Source organism: Dipodomys merriami, unplaced genomic scaffold (assembly GCF_024711535.1).
Source record: "Dipodomys merriami isolate MVZ:Mamm:240054 unplaced genomic scaffold, mDipMer1.0.p SCAF_92, whole genome shotgun sequence".
NCBI lineage: Eukaryota > Metazoa > Chordata > Mammalia > Rodentia > Heteromyidae > Dipodomys > Dipodomys merriami.
This window is the reverse complement of record NW_027206535.1, coordinates 4,212,917-4,234,768: the sequence shown is the minus strand read 5'-3', so window position 1 is coordinate 4,234,768 and position 21,852 is coordinate 4,212,917. Positions and strand designations below refer to the sequence as shown.

General features: G+C 51.1%; 1 protein-coding gene across 2 annotated transcripts; it reads left to right on the top strand.

Moving 5' to 3' along the window:
- Positions 1 to 106: 106 nt before the first annotated feature.
- Positions 107 to 20,373, top strand: LOC138821540 (pre-B-cell leukemia transcription factor-interacting protein 1-like). Of its 2 annotated transcripts, XM_070013873.1 has the most exons (13): positions 107 to 464; positions 878 to 927; positions 2,442 to 2,546; positions 10,529 to 10,615; positions 12,340 to 12,466; positions 12,714 to 12,781; positions 12,859 to 13,006; positions 15,155 to 15,388; positions 15,510 to 15,533; positions 15,776 to 15,858; positions 15,959 to 16,090; positions 17,765 to 18,996; positions 19,381 to 20,373. In XM_070013873.1, the coding sequence occupies exons 1-13, from the start codon at positions 362 to 364 to the stop codon at positions 19,478 to 19,480; spliced, it is 2,493 nt and encodes an 830-aa protein (XP_069869974.1). In that variant the 5' UTR covers positions 107 to 361; the 3' UTR covers positions 19,481 to 20,373. The 2 variants fall into 2 exon arrangements, with proteins under 2 accessions (XP_069869974.1, XP_069869975.1); XM_070013874.1 differs by lacking the exons at positions 107 to 464; positions 878 to 927; positions 2,442 to 2,546 and adding an exon at positions 8,245 to 8,302.
- The last annotated feature ends 1,479 nt before the right edge of the window (positions 20,374 to 21,852 follow it).

Below are 21,852 nucleotides of genomic sequence, written 5' to 3'. Positions count from 1 at the left end.
CGCGGACGGGCCCTGGCAGGCTCTCCCACCTCCAGCGGGAAGCCTCACTCCACCGGGGCCGTGAGGGGCGCGGCATGCCGCCGCCGGGCTCCCCACCTAGGGTGGGTTCCCGGATCCCCTCCCCGCCGCGCCCGGTGGTGGTGGCCGAGTCCAGTTCCGGTTCCGGTTGCTGTGGCTCGGGGCGGGTGGCTGGCCCTGCGAGCGCGCACTTCGCGCTCTGGCTGGGCGCCACCCCTTCGCCGCGCCGACCGCTCTCCGCAGCGCGGGGGCCATGCTGCCCCTGACTCCCCTTCCGGGCGATGGTGCGGTCTGAGGACGCCTCCATCCCCCGCCACCGCCGCTGACTCCGGTCCCCCACTCCATGGCCGCCTCGGCGCCGCCCCCACCGGACAAGCTGGAGGGAGGTGGCGGCCCCGCACCGCCCCCTGCGCCGCCCAGCACCGGGAGGAAGCAGGGCAAGGCCGGTGAGCGCGCCCACCGAGGCCGGGGCAGGGGAGACCCAGGATTTGGGAGTCTTGGAGGGAAGAGCTGATAAATGGCGGGCGGTCTGTGGGACCTGGGGGGGAGGCTCCGGTGGAACAGATAAGTGGGTGTAGCTCTGAAGAGATTGGGGCCGGTGTCACATAGCCACCGCAGGGTTTGGAGCCTTGTTGAGAGCAGGAGGCACTTCAAGTTAGATGATATCAAGAAGTGGGGTATCTGTGATTTCAAGGAACACTCAACTGAGTCCGGTTTTCAGGTGATTTGAATTAGCATTTGTTAACTAGCCAAACAAGCACATAATGCAGTTAGAGTACTTTCGGGGAGAGTGGGAGAAAAGGACGTGGTAGAAACCTCAGGAAAACTTGCCTGTGTCTGCCTTTTGCTGCTCTTTCAGGTCTGCAAATGAAGAGCCCAGAAAAGAAGCGAAGGAAGTCAAATACTCAGGTGAATGGCCGTGGTTGGTGGGAGTCACTCTTAGCAGGCCCTAAATGCACTGGCTACAGATGTCCTGTTGTCATTCTGTGTCTTCCATCAGGCACAGAGGAAAGAGATAGCTGTCTTGTTCTATGTCTGGTTATTTCTGTCAACCTTATAATGAACGTGGGGGAAAATATTTTCCTCCAGGAGATGGTTTAAGCAAAAGTATTATTGGTGAGGATTATGGTCTTCCTTTCATTTTTCCTGTCCTGATGACATAATGATGATGAACTTAAGGAACTTTTTTTTTTGGCCAGATCTGGGGCTTGGACTCAGGGCCTGAGCATTATCCCCGAGCTGCTGCTGCTACTGCTGCTGCTGCTGCTTCTCTTTTTGCTCCAGGGGAGCACTCTACCACTCTACCACTTGAGCCACAGCACGACTTCTGCCTTTTTCTGTTTATGTGGTTCTGAGGAATTGAACCCAGAGCTTCAAGCATGTTAGGTAGGCAAGCACTCTACCACTAAGCCACATTCCCAGCCCGTAAGGACCTTTTTTTAAGTGTCAGGTGTCCTTTCATAGTTACTCTGCTTTTCAGAGAAAAGTCTGGTTTAAGAAAGTTATTATTGGGCTGGGAAGGTGGCTCAGTGGTAGAGCGCTTGCCTTGCATGCATGAGGCCCTGGGTTCAATTCCTCAGCACCACATGAGCAAAAAGAAAAAAAGCTGGAAGTGGCGCTGTGGCTCAAGTGGTAGAGCGCTAGCCTTGAGCTGAAGAGCTGAGCGACAGTGCCCAAGCCCAGAGTTCAGGCCCCACGACCTGACCAAAAAAAAAAAAAAAAATTTATTATTGTGGCTGGGAAGGTGGCTCAGTGGAGAGCGCTTGCCTTGCATGCTCGAGGCCCTGGGTTCGACTCCTCAGCACCACATAAACAAGAAAAAATCCGGAAGTGGCGCTGTGGCTCAAGTGGTAAAGGGCTAGCCTTGAGCTGAAGAGCTGAGGGACAGTGCCCAGGCCCAGAGTTCAGGCCCCTCTACCAGACCCCCCGCCCCCCGAAAAAAAAAGTTATTATTTATTTTTGTCAGTTGTGGGGTTTGAATTCAGGGCCTGGGCACTGTCCCTGAGTCTCTCTGTGCAAGGCTAGCGCTCTACGACTTGAACCACAACATCACTTCTGGTTTTCTGTGGGGGAAGGGAAGGTAGTTAATTGGAGATAGTCTCATGAACTTCACTGTCCAGTCTAGCTTTGAACCTTAATCCACAGCTCTCAGCTTCCTGAGTAACTAGTATTACAGGCATGAGCTACCAGCATCCCACTTGTTTTAAAAAAGTTATATACCTCATTTAGGGTCAGCTAGGATTTCAGCATAGTCCTGCCTGTTTTTCAAAACATATCCCTATGCTCAGCTTTTCTTTGCATTTTTAAGGTCCAACTTGAGTTTAGATCTGAGCCTTCATGGTGTGTATTGTGTTTGCCTCCATGGCTTGTATTGTGTTTAGTGTTTCCCTCCTTGACCCTCTTCTTCCTCTCTTTCTCACTAGGGCCCTGCATATTCACATCTGACAGAGTTTGCACCACCACCAACTCCCATGGTGGATCACCTGGTTGCATCCAACCCTTTTGAGGATGACTTCGGAGCCCCTAAGGTGGGGGGTGCAGCCCCTCCGTTCCTTGGCAGTCCTGTGCCCTTTGGAGGCTTTCGTGTACAGGGGGGCATGGCTGGCCAGGTACCCCCAGGCTATGGCACTGGGGGAGGAGGGGGTCCTCAGCCGCTTCGTCGACAGCCTCCGCCTTTCCCTCCCAATCCTATGGGGCCAGCTTTCAACATGCCTCCACAGGGACCTGGCTACCCACCACCAGGCAATATGAACTTTCCCAATCAACCCTTCAACCAGCCACTGGGTCAAAACTTTAGTCCTCCTGGTGGGCAGATGATGCCAGGTCCAGTGGGAGGATTTGGTCCCATGATCTCACCCACTATGGGACAGCCTCCTAGGGGAGAGCTGGGCCCTCCTTCCCTCCCCCAACGCTTTGCCCAACCAGGGGCACCTTTTGGCCCTTCTCCTCTCCAGAGACCCGGTCAAGGGCTTCCCAGCCTGCCTCCCAACACAAGTCCTTTCCCTGGTCCAGACCCTGGCTTTCCTGGCCCAGGTAGTGAGGATGGAGGGAAGCCCCTGAACCCACCCGCTCCTACTGCTTTCCCCCAAGAGCCCCACTCAGGCTCCCCTGCTGCCGCTGTTAATGGGAATCAGCCCAGTTTTCCACCAAATAGCAGTGGGCGTGGTGGGGGCACTCCAGATGCCAACAGCCTGGCACCTTCTGGCAAGGCAGGTGGAGGCTCAGGGCCCCAGCCTCCTCCAGGCCTGGTGTACCCATGTGGTGCCTGTCGAAGTGAGGTGAATGATGACCAGGATGCCATTCTGTGTGAGGCCTCCTGCCAGAAGTGGTTCCACCGTGAATGCACAGGCATGACTGAGAACGCCTATGGGCTGCTGACCACTGAGGCCTCTGCCGTCTGGGCCTGTGATCTCTGCCTGAAGACCAAGGAGATCCAGTCTGTCTACATCCGAGAGAGCATGGGACAGCTGGTGGCTGCTAACGATGGGTGACTGACAGGGTGGTCTGGCAAAGTGTATATTTCCTCCCTGTTCTTCCAGAGTGATTGTCTAGCTCTTGGTTCTTGTTTCCACTGGCTTTCTATCCCCATGGAGCAGAAACACTGGTTCCTAGGAGCCTAAAAGAAATGGATGTGGGCAGGCAGAAGAGCCTGTATTTGTTACTTTTCTTGGAACTTATGCCTTGAGATCTACAGAGATCCAGGAAACCAAAGCCCTGCCGAGCAGAGCCATTTTTTTGTGCATTGCCCTCTAGCGGCCTGGGGGTGAAAAGTGGATGAAAGAAGTTCTGGAGAGCCCCTACTACCCGTGCCTAACACCCCTATCTAGACCCACAGCTCCAACGTTAGTTTTTAGAGTCAAGTATTAAGGTTTCTGGCTCTAAAAAGAAATGGGGTTCTTCATAGCCCTTTCATGGGCTTTGACAGTTTTAGGGACTATATGGGGATGTCTCCCCTTTTCTCTCCTTCCCTAGGCTTATCTAACTCCTCCCCATTCAGAGCACCAAATAGCTTGAAGAAGCAGGAGAGTGCCTGGCTATTGCAGTTTCTTGGTGATTTGGGGGCTTCAAGATAATAGGTAAGGTTGGGATGCTGTTAGGACAAATCTTCCTCATACCAAAGTCACTGGTTCTTTCTCAACTTTTCTTGCGCTTTTCTCATAATGATCATATATATATATATTTTGCCAAAAATTGGATATGTGGTTTTACAGACCAGAATATTTGAAGTTTGGGCCAACTTGATACTCTAGATTTTGGTGGTAACTCGCACCCCCTATCTGTTGCACATTATACTCCGTGCTGTTCTTCAGCTTTTGGTGCCCTTATTTCTCTGCCTCTCTGGCTTGATTGAACTAAAGCTTAGAAAGGCACAGAGCCTTTATACCTCATTTCCTTCCATATGAAAGGATCCAATTGAGGGCCTGACCCAGCCTTGGAGGCAGTAGGAGGCAGTGAGATCCTCATTGCCATGGCAACTAAAAGGTAGAAGAACCTGGAGGCTTTTTTTTTTTTAACTTCTATTCCTTTGCTATCCTTTGGTATCCTCTTGGGCCTGATGATCTAGCAATTCTCATTCCTCAGCCAAAGTCCTGCTCTAGACTCCCCTCCCCTCTTCCATTCTCCTTCCCTTCTCTTTTGCAGTTCTGAGGGGTTGAGCCCAGGGCCTCACCCAATACTGTAGGAGTTGAGCCACACTCCCAGCTCTTAAATTTTCATTTTGCTTTTGAAATAGAAATTCACTAACTTGGTCTGGGCTGGCCTCAAACTCATGATTTTCCTGGCTCTGCCTGTATTCAGAGCTGCTGGATTGCAGGTTTGTGTGCTACCACACCCATACCCAGCTGTTTTTATTTTTAAAACACTGTTTGTCAGTGATGAGATGGGCCTGACCTGGAGCCCCTTCTGGTGCTCTTTTTAGTCTAACAGTGAATGTGCACATTCCTCAAAGGGGTGGGGAGGCAGGCTGGGGGTGTGTCCTTCCTGAGAGGAGTCTGAGCTCTGAGCACTGGGTTTGGCTGAAAAGGCCCCCCTCCCATCTCTTACTACCCCTGCTTTCCTCAGTTCCTGCACATTGTCTGGAGGAGCCAGTAGGCCTTAGAGGCTGTGAAGAAAAGGGCTGGCTTTTCTCTCCCAGTTTCCCCAACGCCGAAACAGCATAGGTGGCAGCTCCCTGCTGCTCAACTTTTGTGTTGTGTTTGTTGTTCTGTTTGCCTCTCTTTTATTTGTTAGTATTTTTGTGTGGTCTCCACAGTTTGTAAAATGCTCCTGGGGAGTGTCTATCCCAACTGCCACCTTGTCCTCTACTTTTTGGAAGAAAGTGGGATGGCAGAGATGTGGTCATGGGATCTTTTGTATGGTTGGATTAATAAAATGACTTGAAAATCCAGACAAGGACTTCTTGCTGTTTATCTGCAAGAAGGTTGGGATGTGCCACTGTTACAGCTAATGTTGTGGCAGTGCAGACCAGCAGAGATCAAGACCACTTTTTAGAGAGGATAAAGGAGTTTATTTTGGGCTACCTGAACCCGGCTAGTGCCAGAAAGAAGCTTGGATCCCAAGGGAGGAAGGACAGACTGGGTTTTACTCAAGCTGGTTGCATACAAAATGGGCATTAGGGGCTGGGAAGATGGCTTAGTGGTAGAGTGCTTGCCTTGCATGCATGAGGCCCTCCGTTCAAAATGGGCATTAATCACATAAACAAAAGGTCAAGCAGGCTGACATCTTCTGACTAGGTGGACAGTTCCTTTCTAGTTGTATAGTAATGACATCCTGTTACTACCTCTTCTGTATTTAAAGTAATGCATTGTGGGCTTCCCACTACCAATTTAGATAGCCCCACTTAGTCTGCCCCCAACTCACAATGCAGGAGCAGCTCTACTTGGTCACATTCCAGCAAACTGTCCTTTACCTTGCACACAGTTATTAGAGAGGAATAATTCTTCACTAGGAGGATGCTTTGAAGGTAAAATGTCTACTCCCAAGGATCTTTGGAAGAGCTAGTGGCAGGAGGATTCAGCCCATTCCCAATCCCCAGCAGACTCTGCTGTGGTTGCCAAAGCTGGCCAGTGTTTCCCTATCCTTCCCTATGTCCCAAGCTGTGAGAAACCAGGTTTCCTTTCTGGGCACATTTCTGGACTGGGCCTGGAGCCAGGCAGGCGACTTAGCTCCAAGGCCCCTGGGAGACCCAATGTTTCAGATCTGGGTTTAGTGCCTACTTCTCCCTATTTGATGGACTAGCCATCAAATGTAGCTCCAATCATGAGAAGAGCATCCACACAGCCCATTTTCTTCCTCCCTCCCTCCTTCCTTTCCCTCCTTCCTTTCCTTCCTCCCTCCCTCTTTCCCTTTCCCTTTTCTATGCTGGTCCTGGGGCATGAACTCAGGGCCTGGGCACTGTCCCTAAGCTTTTGTGGTTAATTGGAGATAAGAGTCTTACAGAGGGGCTGGGAAGGTGGCTCAGTGGTAGAGCGCTTGCCTTGTATGCTCGAGGCCCTGGGTTCGATTCCTCAGCACCACATATGCAAAAAGAAAAAAGCCGGAAGTGGTGCTGTGGCTCAAGTGGTAGAGCTCTAGCCTTGAGCTGAAGGGCTGAGGGACAGCGCCCAGGCCCAGAGTTCAGGCCCACGACCAGACCCCCCCCCAAAAAAAAAAAAAAGTCTTACAGATTTCCTTCCCAGGCTGGCTTTATTTTTTTTTATTTTATTTATTTATTTTTTTGGGTCCGGTTGTGGGGCCTGAACTCTGGGTCTGGGCGCTGTCCCTCAGCCCTTCAGCTCAAGGCTAGCGCTTTACCACTTGAGCCACAGCGCCACTTCCGGCTTTTTTCTTTTTGCTTATGTGGTGCTGAGGAATCGAATCCAGGGCCTCATGTATTGCAAGGCAAGTGCTCTACCACTGAGCCACCTTCCCAGCCCCCCCAGGCTGGCTTTAAACCGCAATCCTCAGATCTTAGCCTCCTGAGTAGCTAGGATTACAGGTATGAACTACCGGTGTCTAGTCCAAATTTAATTGTTTAGATGCTTTTCATATTCCATTCTCAACCCCACTCCTGTTTTTTTTTGTTGTTGTTTTTTGTTTGTTTTGTTTTGAGCTACAGCACCACCTCCAGTTTTCTGGTGATTTATTGGAGATAAGAGTCTCACAGGGGCTGGGAAGGTAGCTCAGTGGTAGAGTGCTTGCCTTGCATGCATGAGGCCCTGGGTTCGATTCCCCAGCACCACATAAGCAGAAAAAGCCAGAAGTGGCACTGTGGCTCAAGTGGTAGAGTGCTTGCCTTGAGCTGAAGAGCTGAGGGACAGCGCCCAGACCTAGAGTTCAAGCCCAGGACTGGCAAAAAAAAAAAAAAAAAAAAGAGTCTCACAGATTATCCTTCCAGGGCTGGCTTTGAACCATGATCCTCAGATCTCAGCCTCCTGAGTAGCTAGGATTATAGGTGTGAGCTACCAGCACCCAGCTCCCACTCCTGTTTTTTGTTGTTCCTGTTTTGCTTTTTGAGAGGGAGTAGGTAACCCAGACTGACCTAGAACTCACTATCTTGCGTTGCTTCAATTCTGGGATTATACTTACAACCTGCTCCTTTTTAGTTGTGGGGCTTGACTTTAGGGCCTGGGCAATGTCCCTGAGTTTTCTGCTCAAGGCTAGTGCTCTATCTTTGAGCCATTTCTGGTGGTTAATTGGAGCTAAGACTCTCATGGACTTTCCTGCCTGGGCTAGCTTTAAACCGTGATCTTCAGATCTCAGCCTCCTTAGTAGCTAAGATTATAGGCATGAGCTCCAATGTCTCCCCCGCTCCCCCCCCACTTTTTTTTTTTTAGCAGCAGCACCTCAGTTGGCTGGCTGTTAGGGCCAATGAGGAGCATAGCAGGCTATTTCTAAACCAACAGATTTGCCACCTGTCCTTTCTCCTCCCCCATCCCACAGCTGTCTCTGTCTGTCTGTGGCCCAGTGTGGCTTCTTGTGTCATCTCAGGAGACACCAGCATTTCAGTCAGGGTCTTCTAGAAACTCTAATCACTAGGAAAGAAAGGGAGGTAACTCAATTCAGTTTGTAGAAGTCCCCAGTTGCCCACCAGGAGGCAAAAGCAGGTTAGGGTGCTCTGTAGATCTCCCTTCCCACCCCCTGGCTCTCCAATTCTAGCTCTTATTCGCTGAAAGTTTCCACCCTCCTCGAGGAAGTCTACTTTTTATTGGTTAGTGGCAGTTCACGTGATCCGTTCTTTTCTTGTGCTGGAAAACTGGGCTGACTGCTACAAGTTTAGCTGAAGACTGAAGCAGAGCTGGGTCAGGTAATGCCCTTGTTGGGAAGGGCCCACAGACTCCCTTATCCCCAGATAAAGGGAGAGATGAAAGTCTAGGAGGACTGGGTACAACATTGGATCCATGCAGCTGCTTTTCTAGGACCTAAGGGACCGGGGTAGGAGGGAGGTGGATATTTCTAACTCAACGACTTGTTCTGAGTCTCTCAGGCAAGTTCTTGTTGCCCTAGGTCTGTTTGCCAGAGAGGTCTGGGGGAACAATTGTTGGGTTAAAATGAGCTGGAGACTTCGTAACTTCTTACAGAGTCGGAGAGCTCCCCCTTTAGCTGTTTCTTAGAAATGACAGACGTCTTTGACAACTTTTCAAGATGTTTTTGTTGAATCTTGTCAGAATGAGGAGAATGGGATGGTGGGGAGAGAGGGAATTTTCTTCCCAGAGGTTTTTTTTTTTTCCCCAGAAGAAAAAACTCTGAAAATGGCAGGAAAGGGTGGAGAATAAGTAGCAGAAGAAATTTCCTAATAAGGCAGTGAGATGCTGCCTTGGGAGAACTGGGTATCTTGGAATCTTGGGTGAACACACCAAGAGACAGGTATCATAGTTTAGGACCCCAAGTGCAGGGGTTCCAGACTATCTCTTGTCTCTAAACTATTTGTCTTGTTGACCCAAATACTGTTGCTGGTTTCTATGGAGACATTGGGTCTGACATCACTCTGGTTGCCATGGTGCCTGGTTCTGGAGGACCTGATCAGGCTGTACAAAGCCAGGGATAAACAGGGACTTCAGCCCAAGCTGCTGCCACTTCCTTCCTGACACCACCTGTTAACAGTCACTAGCAGCAATGGGGGGTGGGGAGATGATGACAGAACAGTGGGGGAGAGACAGAGAACAGAAGGCTGAACAGCAATGTCTATGGATATCTATAGAAACCTACCGGTGGTAGTATCCTATTGGATTTGAAAGCAGTGATGGCAGCCATTCTCCTGGTTCTGCATGGAGAGAGAGAGAGACAGAGAGAGAGAGAGAGAGAGAGAGAGAGAGAGAGAGAGAGAGAGAGAGAGAGAGAGAGTGTGTGTGTATGTATGTGTCTGGGAGGCATGAACATTACAGAAGAGTCTTTCAGGTGTCTTTTACCCATCCTGGTCTTGAATCTTCATTTGCAAGAACCACAGAAGGTGATTAGCCACGCAGGACTTGAAACCAGCTGAAACAGATGGGGGCCATGTGGCTGGTTTCAAGGGTAGCACTGCCTGAGCCTCTCAGCCCACTTACCTTTCCCACTGTTGTTTTACACATACTGTCTTTTTGGTTCTGTGGGAAGCAGTTATTTATCTTCCTCTGGGAGATCACCATCCATGCAGGAGTTTGAGGGGTCAGCTCATCTGTCACTTTACCATATCTGGTCCCATTTGCAGCTTCCCAGCCTGACAGCATAGTCTTGACCTTCTTTCTTGCCTTGCTTTGTGTCAGGCTTTGGAGGCTGAAGTCATGCCCTCATCCTGACCTTGCCAAGTCAGAGCAGATAAGCAGAGGATAGGACCAGAGTCCTGTAACAAGGAGAGTGACTTAAGGTGTACTGTGTAGACTAAGCTCTACCAGCACTGCTTAGTCCTGGGTGTACTTGAGAATCTAAGAGGGTGAAGCTACATGCACAGCTCTGTCCCAAAGAAAGGAAGGGAAATCACAGCCAGTGAGTGCTAAAAACCTAGAACCAGATATAGAGAGGACTGGTGAGGAGTTGACAGTGGAGATTGAGGCTAGAAGGAAACAAACATCACATCTCTCCTGACCCTAGTGGCCCTTCTCTTCAGCGGGTGTTTGTGAGCTGCCTGATTTTGTAAAGGGGGAGGCCTTATCATGTTGTTTTCCTTAATCTTATTCTTTTTTTTTTTTTTTTTTTTTGGCAAGTTGTGTCAGCCTTTTTGGGCTTTCTCCTCCCTGACTATTAACATCAGAGGGTTGAACCCGATGTTCCCAGGGCCTTTCCAGTACTAGCTTCTTTGACCTTTCAAGGTCAGTACAGTTTTCAAAGGCCTGTGGAGCTGGGAAGAGACAGCTTCTCTGTGGCTGTTGGCAGGTGCTGATTTGCAAGGCAAATACTGCCCAGAAGAGCTGAGGGATCAGGGTCAAGACTGGAAGCAGCCTGGATTCTGGAGGCTGCTGCCCAACTCTCTATCCTTAGAACTTTGCCAAGTTTGCTTTCCACATCCTGCCTCTTCTAAAGGAGCTTCCTGTCCTAAGAGAGCCTTCCTCCACAGGTGGCAGCCCCAACAGCCCCTGGGACCTCAGCAACTATGGCCTCCTGCCCAGACTCAGATAATAGCTGGGTGCTTGCCGGCTCAGAGGTAGGAAGAACTGTCCTGGGAACCACATTTGGGGGTGGGGCTGCTGGGCTAAACTACTCTCTGGGTCCATCCTCTTCCTTGCTCCTGAGAATGAACTGCATTGCCTACTGTTGGTTGTTAAAAAAAATTTCAATGGCCGAGAGACCTGGCCCTGGCATCCAGTGCTGGGACTTGGGTCATACATGGAAGGGAAGGTATCATTTGGGTAAACTGAGAGGATTAGGGAGGGAGTTCTGGTGGGGAGATCAGGCAACATGGGGGAGACATGTTGGGGAGAGAGAGGAAGTCATTGGTTGAGGTAGAGACAGGGCAGAGCCAGTGTTGGAGTGAGGCTGGGAATCTAGCAAGCTTGAAAGGTGTGGTAAGGCAGACAGGCCTTATCCTGATGGCCGATCAGTGAAGGGGTTGGGCAGAGGGCGAAGCCACTCTGTAGGCTGACTGGGAACAGGAACAGTTATTTCCAAAGGTCTGTAGCTGTCCAGATAGGAGTTGTTGCGACGGAACCTTGAAAAGAGAGAAGAGCTGTCAGGATAAGACACTGGTAAATAAAAAGGGGATAGGGAGAATATATCCCAGGAATCTCAGAGAGATCCCAGCCCCAGTGACTTTGTATCTTAGAGCCACCAGAAACCAGGTTTGGTGGGTCATGCTATAATCCTAGAAGTAGAAGGATTATAAATTGTACCTGCCCACCTTGGACTACTGGTCAACATATATAGGCCAGGAGGCCATTTTTTTTTAAAGTCAGGGTGGGAAATGGAATTCCTTTTAGACATTGTGACTTTGAGGGGCCCTTGAGGAGCACAGCTGGGACTGAGGAGTTTTCCTCAGTAGTAGCACTGGAGCAGGACACAAGGACTAGGGCTTACTGATAGAGTGGGTGGCAGGTTGGGGAGAAGACAGGCATTGTGATGTTGGTTGGCCTTGGCCTTCTGTAGGGGTGTCTTTGCTGACAGCTGGGGACTTTGGCTAAGCCATTTTTCCTCTCTGTCCTCTTCTGGAAAACCAGTGTTGTGATGCTTGCCTTGTAAGAGTTTGCAAAGAAACATACTAAAGTCAAGAATTGTTTTTGGAGAGGGAACAGGAGCTACAGACAGGGTGGGCAGTCTATGAGCCTGCCAAGGGGAAGCATGCAGAAAGCCGAAGCTTTCTGTGTCCAGGGCTGGAGGCCCAGCCAGCAAAAAGACACTACTAGTGGGTATCAGGCTGGCTGTAGCAGGGGGAAGTTAGGTTTCTGTCAGCAGCTATGGGGAAATGGGTTTGGGGATGGAGAGAGGAGACAGTGGGAAAAGCCAGAAAAGCTTAGAAGTTAGAAGTGGTCGGGCTAATGGGAGAGTGGCTGTAGAATGTCCCTTAAATGTATCTGTGACCCTCGGGCTCCCAGCAGGCTCTGTTCTTTTGCCATCTCCTCCTATCTCCTACCCCTCAGTTACTGACGATCTTGTGGGTCAGGAAGAGCTCAGGCTCCAGCCAGCCTTCCTTAGAGGCTGCCAGGCTTATACAATGGTCCAGGGCCTTCATGGTTTCACAGGAGCCTGGCCTCTGGGAGCAGTGAGTGAGGTTCATGAATGACTGAGTTGAGTCCCACTTTGAATCTACTTGCTACTGAGCAAGACGTGGGCCAGGGTCCCTGAGGGTAGCCCACCAGCCCCTGTGCTTCTGACTTTGTCCTGCCTTTCTTTCTTTGGATCATCCCTGAGCTCACCCCACATCCTACCCCACAGAACCTACCTGTGGAAACCTTGGGCCCTGAACACAGGACAGATCCAGAATCTAAGAGATCTACTCAGGACCCTGGGATCATCTCCAAGGCAGATGGTGAAGAATTGGTTGAGACCTTGGATGGAGAAGGTAAAGGGCTCTACAGAGAGGGAGGTATGGCTGCCTTCCATCTTCTGGAGTGTCTGTCTCCTCAGGGAAGGGGATGCTTCTTGGTCTTATTTCCCTATTAACTTCAGGTTATAGACTTCTGTCTTAACCACCCAGCCTTTTTTTTTTCTGCCTCTTACAACCTGTTGGGGTTCAATTAGACCTGGAGAGCTGTGTAGGAAGTTCAGTTGGGGACAGTGTTTTTTCCTTGGCTTTTCTCCTACCAAAGGAACCCTCTTCCAGACTGAAAGCCCCCAAAATGAAAGTCCCACTCAGGAAGAAGAGACCAAGGCCAAGGTGAGGATCTTCACCCGGGGAGGGAAGGAAGGTAGTGGGAGAGGGAGAGGACACTGCACACAGCTATGTCCACACAGGGTGTTCTGGAAGGTGATGATCATGGTATGGAGCCTCCTGGTCCAGGAGACACATTGGTCCAGGAAGACTTGCCGGAAACTTCCATGGTGACAAGCCTGGGACCAGACCCAGAGGACCTGGAGAATCCTCCCCCAAGTCCCAAAACAGGTGATGGCTCTCTCCTTGCTTCCTTCCCTCACTGTCCTAGCAGGTATTGGAAAGGGAGCAGCTATCGTTCCTGAGCACATTTTCAAGTCCACCCTGGATTTTGCAGCTTGGTGCTCTCCTTCCTCAGTACACTGAAGCTCAGAGAAATTGACTTGAATGAGATCACAGTGCAGGGCCAATAGCTGGTTGACTCCTCTCTTCCTTGTGTCCTCCTCTTCTCTTGATTCTAGAACTCAACATTAATTTCTAGAGTCCCTTATGTTCACTCCACAAAGAAGCCCATATTTACTGGGTGCTGGTTGCTCATGTCTATAATCCTAGCTACTCAGGAGGCTGAGATCTGAGGATCACGGTTCAAAGCCAGCTAGGGCAGGAAAGTTCTGTGAGACTCTTACCGCCAATTAACCACTCAAAAACCAGAAATGGCACTATGGCTCAAGTGGTAGAGTGCTGGCCTGAGCACAAAGAAGCTCAAGGACTATGCCCAAGCCCTGAGTTCAAGCCCTACAACTGACCGCCCTTCCCCCCCCCCCAAAAAAAAAAGATGCTGTGTTAGAAGCTCCCAATCTACAGCCCCTCCCTGGCTTCCTGAGAACCATGGGCCTGTGCTGTAACACAGAACCTTCTCAATGCAGACATCTGGCCTCACGCCTCCAGATGCTGCAGCCTTAGCCTACATTGTTCTCTTCCTCCTGCCCTCTCTACCTACTCTGTATTCACTTCCATTCATAATGGCACCTCCAGTTATCCCTGCTTCTCTCTTGTTCTCCTGACTGAACTACCTCCCTCTCTGAACTACCTCCCTCTCTTTTGGGAGGCCCTTAATTGCATCTCCTTTATGTACCTCCTCATAGGTCTAACTTGTGTCTTTGGCTCAGTGTTAGAATGTGTCCCAGGAATCTAAGAGAGATCCCAGCCCCAATGACTTTGTGTCTTAGAGCCACGAGAAACCAGGTTTGGTGGGTCATGCTATAATCCCAGAACTTGGGAGACTAAGGTAGGATTGTACATTGTTCCTGCTCCAGCCTGGACTACTGGTCAACATAAATAGTCACTGCCCTGATTGAAAGCAAGCTCCTAACCCACAACCCCTCCTTTGCCCTCCCCAGAACCCTAATACAGGCCCAGAGGTTTGTTCCAGGCTGTAACCCTGGCATACAAGAGTTGTCTCTGTTGAAGACTGACAGGGGCCAAAGGGGAGGGGTAGGAGAAGCTGAGACCTGGAGCCATTTAGGAGCAGCCACAGTGGTCAGGCAAAGGTGATACAGACTTGACCTAAAACAGGGCCCATGGGCTTGTGAAGAAGGTAGACTCTTGAAGTTCAGGGGCAGGCTTATCCAATTATTTGGAGAGGTCAGCCTAATGGCAGCAGTGGTACTCGTCCCTAATTTGGGAAACTTCAGGAAAGAGCCATTTTGAAGGGCAGTGTGCTGAATGGTCCATGAGGAAAACAGGCCTGGCTATAGGCAGGACCACAGGCTCAGGGTTCTGGGGAAGCCAGGGAGGGACTGTCAGTTAGGAGCTTGTTTACAGTCAGGGCAGTGAGTGGGGTAGGTGAGAGAGTTATGATCTTGTGGGAAGTGTGAGATGCTTAGAACTAGGAAGGTTCTAAGGGAGAAGATCAGGGAAGAACCAAGATGGCAGAATGAGTGGCCAGAGAATTGGGAGCATTTCCAGAAGGGTGGTTGTCCAAGCTGATGCCAGGTACATGTTGAAGGAAGGAAGTTTCATTTATTTATATATATATATATATATATATATATATATATATATATATATATTTATTTATTTATTTATTTATTTATTTATTTTTTGGGTCCGGTCGCGGGACCTGAACTCTGGGCCTGGGCGCTGTCCCTCAGCTCTTCAGCTCAAGGCTAGCGCTCTAGCGCTTGAGCCACAGTCCCACTTCTGGCTTTTTTCTTTTTGCTTATGTGGTGTTGAGGAATCGAACCCAGGGCCTCGAGCATGCAAGGCAAGTGCTCTATCACTGAGCCACCTTCCCAGCCCCAGAAGATTCTTTTAGCATGAAAGTGGCTTTTTTTTTTTTTTTGGTAGATGGGCTAGGGGTCTCCCTGTGCCTTCCTCCTCTTCCCCTCTCTCCCTGGGTCCTGTCTCTTGTTGCCTTATTGTCCTGTCCCCCATCAGTTTGGATCAGGGAGGAGGGCCGCTGCTCTAGCAGTGAGGATGACACTGACGTGGATGTGGAAGGTCTGCGGCGACGGCGAGGCCGGGAGCCTAGCCCACTGAAGCCTGTGGTGTCCTTGGATGTAGAAGACCAGGCCAGAGGCGAGGGTTCAGGTGGGGAGCTGGGCATCTCCCTCAACATGTGCCTCCTTGGGGCCCTAGTTCTGCTGGGCCTGGGGATCCTCCTCTTCTCAGGTGAGTGACTCTCTGCTGTGGGGCCTTTGGCCTGCACTCTGGCCTTGCCATCCTATCCTGCTCCCTTGTTTACCCCACCTCCTCCCCTGAGGCCTCACCAGACTCCTATCTCCCTCCTCAGGTGGTCTCTCAGAGTCAGAGACTGGTGAGTCCTTATTTATTGTGTGAATGTGAATGTTGGGGTCTTCTGGATTGGGGATTAGGTGTGTTAGGGGTTGTACATTATTTCTCACATATTGATGTTTCAGCTTTTCAGTGTGTCCCTGGGCTCTGTACCTCACTGGACTCTCGGCCAAGGGATGTGTCTAGGGCAGGAGGGGTGACTGGGAGAGGACAGAATGGGTTCTGGTTGTTTTGGTGCCCCGTTCAGACTTTGCTTTTTCACAGGGACCATGGAGGAGGCAGAGCTGCAGGTCTTCCCAGATCCTGGGTTGGAGGCTGAGCTGGTAGATGCTGTTGGGGACAGGCAGGTATGTGCAGATATCTCTACAGGTGTGTGGCACCTGGTGGCAAGAACCTGTCTGCCCTGGCTTTTGGGCAGTATGAAGCAACCAGTTCTTTTGCTTTCAGGATGGGCTAAGGGAACAGCTTCAGGCCTCAGTGCCCTCTGATGGTGTCCCTAGTCTGCAGAACATGGGCCTTCTGCTGGACAAGCTGGCCAAGGAGAACCAGGACATCCGGCTGCTACAGGCCCAGCTGCAGGTATCAGCAGGAGGGAGCGGGCGTGGCTAGCCCAGGTGTCTGTCCTAGTGACCACCTCTCAAAGAAGTTTTCCCTACTTACCCACACCCTGAGCCTCCTCTTTTCCTCTCATAGCCATGGTGTCTTCCTGATTCCCTGTTCACATCCCTCATGCTAGAATCTGCACCAAGGCTGGCATAGTTGTTTCATGTGGCATGTCAACTCTGATTATTTGTATGGTCTTCCTGGACATTGTATAAATAAGGCTTTGAAGAATATGCCAAACTGGATGCTGGGGGTTCATACTTGTAGTCCTAGCTACTTAGGAGGCTAAGATCTTGGGATCATGGTTCAAAGCCAGCCCAGGCAGGGAAGTCAGTGAGACTCTTATCTCAAATTAGCCACCAAAAAGCTAGAAGTTGAGCTGTGGCTCAACTGGTAGAGTGCCAGACTTGAGAAGAAAAAAAAAAAAGGCTCAGGGACAGTGCTCAGGCTTTGAGTTCAAGCCCCAGGACCAGCACAAAACAAAACAAGAAGAACACATCAAGGCTATGCCAAGCACTGGGATCAATTAACAGTGAGGGAACGGGAGGTAGAAATGAGGCCATGAGAGCCAAATATTGTCTCTCTTTACTGAAAGTTAAGAAGTGTATACTAATAGAGGACATAGATGCAGAGACCCAGAATGACATTTGGGCATCCCAGAGTCTGGTTCTGGTTTGAGGATGTGAAAGAGGATGAGAATCAAATCCTCTAGGTTTCCCAGGCAATGAAATAGGTTCAGGTCAGGCATCCATTGTAACTTTTTTCCCCCTCCTTAGTGTTGGGGATTGAGACCAGGGCTTTACCCATGTAAGGTGAGAACTGTACCAGTGGAGTTTCATTTTCAACCAAATGGAATTGGGGTAGAAGGCATTGGGCCCATTCTGACAAGGACTTTTTTTTTTGGGTTGGTCATGGGGCTTGAACTCTGGGCTTGGGTGCTATCCCTGAGCTCTTCAGCTCAAGGGCAGTACTCTACCATTTGATGTTGGTTTTTTTTTTTTTTTTTGTCAGTTGTGGGCCTGAACTCTGGGCCTGGGCGCTGTCCCTCAGCTCTTCAGCTCAAGGCTAGTGCTCTACCACTTGAGCCACAGCGCCACTCCCGGCTTTTTCTGTGTATGTGATGCTGAGGAATTGAACCCAGGGCCTCATGCATGCAAGGCAAGCACTCTACCACTGAGCCACCTTCCCAGCCCTACTCTACCATTTGAGATGCAAACTTGAGCCAGAAAACTTCCAGTTTTCTGGTGGAGATAGGGTTTCACTGCTGGGTGTCAGTGGCTCACGCCTGTAATCCTAGCTACTCAGGAGGCTGAAATCTGAGAATCATGGTTCGAAGCCAGCCAGTAGGAAAGGATGTGAGACTCTGATCTCCAATGAACCACCAGGAAGCTGGAAGTGGTGCTGTGGCTCAAGTGATAGAGTCCTAGCCTTGAGCTGAAGAGCTGAGGGACAGCGTCCAGGCCCAGAGTTCAAGCCCCATGACCAACCAAAAAAAAAGAGTTCCATGGACTTTCCTGCCCAGGCTGGCTTTGACTAGCTAGGATTCCTGCCCAGGCTGCCTCCTGACTAGCTAGGATTACAAGCATGAGCCACTGGCTCCTGGTCTGACAAAGACTCTTGTCATTTCTTCCATTCCTAATTGCATTTAAGGCCCAGAAAGAAGAACTTCAGAGCCTGATGCAGCAACCCAAAGGGCTGGAGGAGGAGAATGCCCGGCTCCGGGGAGCCCTGCAGCAGGGTGAGGCCTCCCAGAAGGCCCTGGAGTCAGAGCTGCAGCAGCTGAGGGCTCGGCTCCAGGGGCTAGAGGCCAACTGTGTTCGTGGCCCAGATGGGGTATGCCTCAACTGGGGCAGAGGCCCGCAGGGTGGCAAGGCCACTGAAGAGCAAGGTCATAGGGGACAGGAGCCAGACCCTGGCTTCCTGGAGCAGCAGAAACGGCTGGAGGCTGAGGCCCAGGCCCTTAGGCAGGAGCTTCAGAGGCAGCGGAGATTGCTGGGGTCTGTGCAGCAGGACCTGCAGAGGGGCTTGAAGGCAGCTGGCCGAGGAGCCCCTGCTCATGCCAGCCTGACAGAACTGGGCCACAGGTTGGCTCAGACTCTGCAGGGCTTGGAGCACTGGGGCAAGGATCCTGCTGTGCGTGCCAATGCATCTGAGTCCTGGTATCAGAAGCCTCGCTTCCAGAATCCCAGAGAGTGGAGTGGAAAAGAAAAATGGCACAGTGGGCAGAAGGACAGAAAGGCTGAGCACTGGAAGCATAAGAAGGAGGAATTTAGCTGGGAGAAGAAGAAGAAGAGCTGGGAGGGCGAGGAGGACCAAGAGCTGTCAGGGAGGTGGAAAGAGGGTAAGCAGAGGGTAGAGGAGTCGGGGAGCAGGAAGGATGGCAAACGACAGGACCCCAAAGAATCCCAAAGGAAAAGCGGGAGCCCCCACTCTGAAGAAAGGCAGAAGCATCCTTGGAGGAAGGAGGGAGCTAAAGGCAGTCATGATCCCTTGCCCCCCTGGGAGCAGCTTTTGAGACACAAGTACCGGGCACCCCAGGGCTGCTCAGGTGTGGATGAGTGTGCCCGGCAGGAGGGCCTAGCCTTCTTTGGCATGGAGCTGGCCCCGGTACGACAACATGAGCTGGCTTCTTTGCTGAGGACATACTTGGCTCGCCTGCCTTGGGCAGGGCAACTGACCCAGGAGCTGCCCCTCTCGCCTGCTTACTTTGGTGAGGATGGTATCTTTCGTCATGACCGCCTTCGCTTCCGGGATTTTGTGGATGCTTTGGAGGACAGCCTGGAGGAGGTGGCGGTACGACAGACAGGTGACGATGACGAAGTCGATGACTTTGAGGACTTCATCTTCAGCCACTTCTTTGGTGATAAAGCACTGAAGAAGAGGTGGGCAGTTCTGGGGGCGGGTCACCTGAATGGCAGGGGTGGGTGGGGCAGGAGGAATGCGAAGGAACACTTAGCTGTGAGCGAACCCTGGCTTGGGGACTTCTCTCTCAGTCCCCAGCTGGCACTCATGTGTCTTCCCTGTCTTCCTGTGAGGGACCACAGTGGTCCTGAGGAACCCTCTTTTGGGCTAGGGGATTTTTCTCTGATTGTCCTGTCCTACCTGTCCTTGCATGTACCTTGTAGCTCTCTAGCTGGAGCATTCATCCAAGAACAGCCCTTGCCTCCTGTGGCAGTTGCCTGAGTTCTCTTTTAGGAAGAAGTGGGTACCCATCTTTTCTTGTACTGACCAGTGAAGGCCTCCTTCTATTCCATGTCTTTCCACAGGTCAGGGAAAAAGGACAAGCACTTGCGGAACCCCAGAGTCGTGGGGTCCCAGGAGGAGCACAGCCACTACCACCACCATCAGCATCACCACAGGGGCTGATTCCTGCACCTGCCCTGGGGAGTGGCCTAGCCCACCATCCCCATCTGAACCCTAGAGGCCAAGCTCCCGCCATCCAGCTGTCCTCCCTTGGCTCTTTGGTGTCCTTGGATGTCCTTCACTGTGGAAAGGGACAGCACCCGGCCCTGCACTGATTCCACTTTCATTAGAAAAAGGCCTTTCCTGGACCTGCTGTTCTGTCTTTGCAAATGTATGCAAATACCCCGGCCCTGGGCTGCACCCTGCAGCCTGATTGTGTGGTGCCAATGTGCAGGGCCCTTGGGAGAGGAGTGGGGAGGATGGGTGGGTTTCTGAACCTGAAAGCCAAAGAGCTTTTGTCCTCTTGTGTATGTGTGTTATGTCCTCCTCCACATGCTGACAAGGCGCCTTCTGGGACGTGACTAGAGCTGCTGGCTGGAAGCCCAGCGTGAGGACTTGCCCTGGGGTTTTGTTAGATTTGGAAGGAACTGTCCCCTGGGGGAGGGGGGGTGAAGTCCCCTTTTACTCCTGCTTTTCACATGGCCTTACCTCCCCATGTGAACTATAGAGCTTTGCCACTTGAGGGGAGGGGGCGGTTCTAAGCACAGGGGACACCTGAGTAGCTGGGTGCCCTCCTAGGCACTGGTACTTAGCTCCTTTTCCCAGATGCCCTTTCCTTTTGCCTCACCTTCCTCATGAAGCCTCCGCCTTTGAGGCTGGGTCCTCATGTTATCCAATGCTGCACTGTCTGTCCCACTGGCTGATGGAAAAATGTCAGCTTTGGAGTCTAAAGCCTTGAGCTCCAGTCCAGGCTGGGTGGTCCTGGGGTAAGTCATCTCTGGGGATACTGGGTTATTGTCCTCAGAAACAGAGATGAAAGGACTGAGAGAGGAAATAAAGCAAATGGATGTCCTGTTTTTGGCATTCAGAAATTTTGCCTTTTTTGGAGCAAGGTTGGAGAAGAGAGTTCTCACCGCAGTCCCCTGGGGCAGGGGTAGAGGGAGGTGAGGGGTTGGGGGGGAGGGGAATACAGAGATGAGGGATCCACTAGGTGGCACCCTGGCTCTGCATTTCTTGAATACTTTCCTCCCCACTATTTACCACCCCCAAGTCTCAGACCCCCCCTTCCCCCCCCCACACACACATACATTTACTACCTGTCAATAAGACCCAGAATCCCTTTGACTATTTATTTGGGAAGTCCTTTCTCAGATCCAGTGTCACCCTTTTTTTTGACAGCACACTGGGCTTCTTGACAACCCTGGTAATGTAGATAGTGCTAGAGGCAAAGTGGTATGAGCACAGCCAGCACTCAGAACCGGTCAGCTGTGTTGTCAGTTACAAAGGGGTAGGTCTAGGGGCTCTGGAAGCGGGAGCCCTAGGAGGAAGGTCCTAGGAGGCTGTAATTGATTTCTGGATTATTTAGCAAGTGCCTATGTGCCACTGTTTAAGTGCTTAAAATGTGTGATTCAGGGGCAGAGCAGGCCAGGCTGGGATGGAACTAAGATCACTTATTTCACAAACATTTATAAAGTCTGTGAACCAGAAATAGTGAGGCCCTGGTAATACAGAACCTCCTTAAGAAGCTTGTAGTCTAATGGAGCCTGCATTCTGCATCAGAAAGGGTTGTATTTAGGCCTGAGGAAGAACTTCCTGTCAGGCAGAAGGTAAGTGATAAAAGCTGGAGAAAGACTTCAATTTCTGGAGTAAGGGTGGAGAGGAGTCAGTGCAGGCTCACCCAGGGCCAGCTGTGTGGACCACCGTTTCTCCTCTTCTAGAGTCTCAGAATTCTTACTGTCTGAGTAGCAGACTTGTAACCCTGATGCTGAAAGAGATTCAGGCCAGTGGGTAGGCAGGGAGATGCTGGGCCTGTGGTGGGGGATGTGCGTGAGTCTTTCATGGGCCTCTCAAGTCTTTTAGTTTCATTTCTAGGGCCCATTTCCCTTGTTTGCATAACGAACTCTAGGGCCTTTGGGAGGTCCCCAAGCCCCCTTCTCCTTACCTATTCAGGAAGCAGATCTGCTGATCTGGAAATTTTCAAAGAGTCATTGCCCTAAGAGACATGTTGGGGAGGGCTGAGTGATCCTCCCATGCAACATAGCTCTGAGGCCTCTTTATCATCCCCATGTGGCCCAGCAATGCTGGTAAAGAGGGAAGACCCAGCCAGACCACAGGGGGTGGGGGTGGACAACACTGTCTCCTTCAACATAGCTTGGGAACAGGCCTTTGGGAGAGGTAGGGTAGAGGTAATCCTGTGGGTGGAGCCACTGGACTCTGCCACACATCCCTGTTGGCTTTCCAGGGTCTAGGCTTGGCCCTTCCAGTTTAAACCCTCTCCCTTGCCTTCTGGTCTTTTCCATCCAAATGAGCTCCCTGAACTCATTGGGAAAGGGACC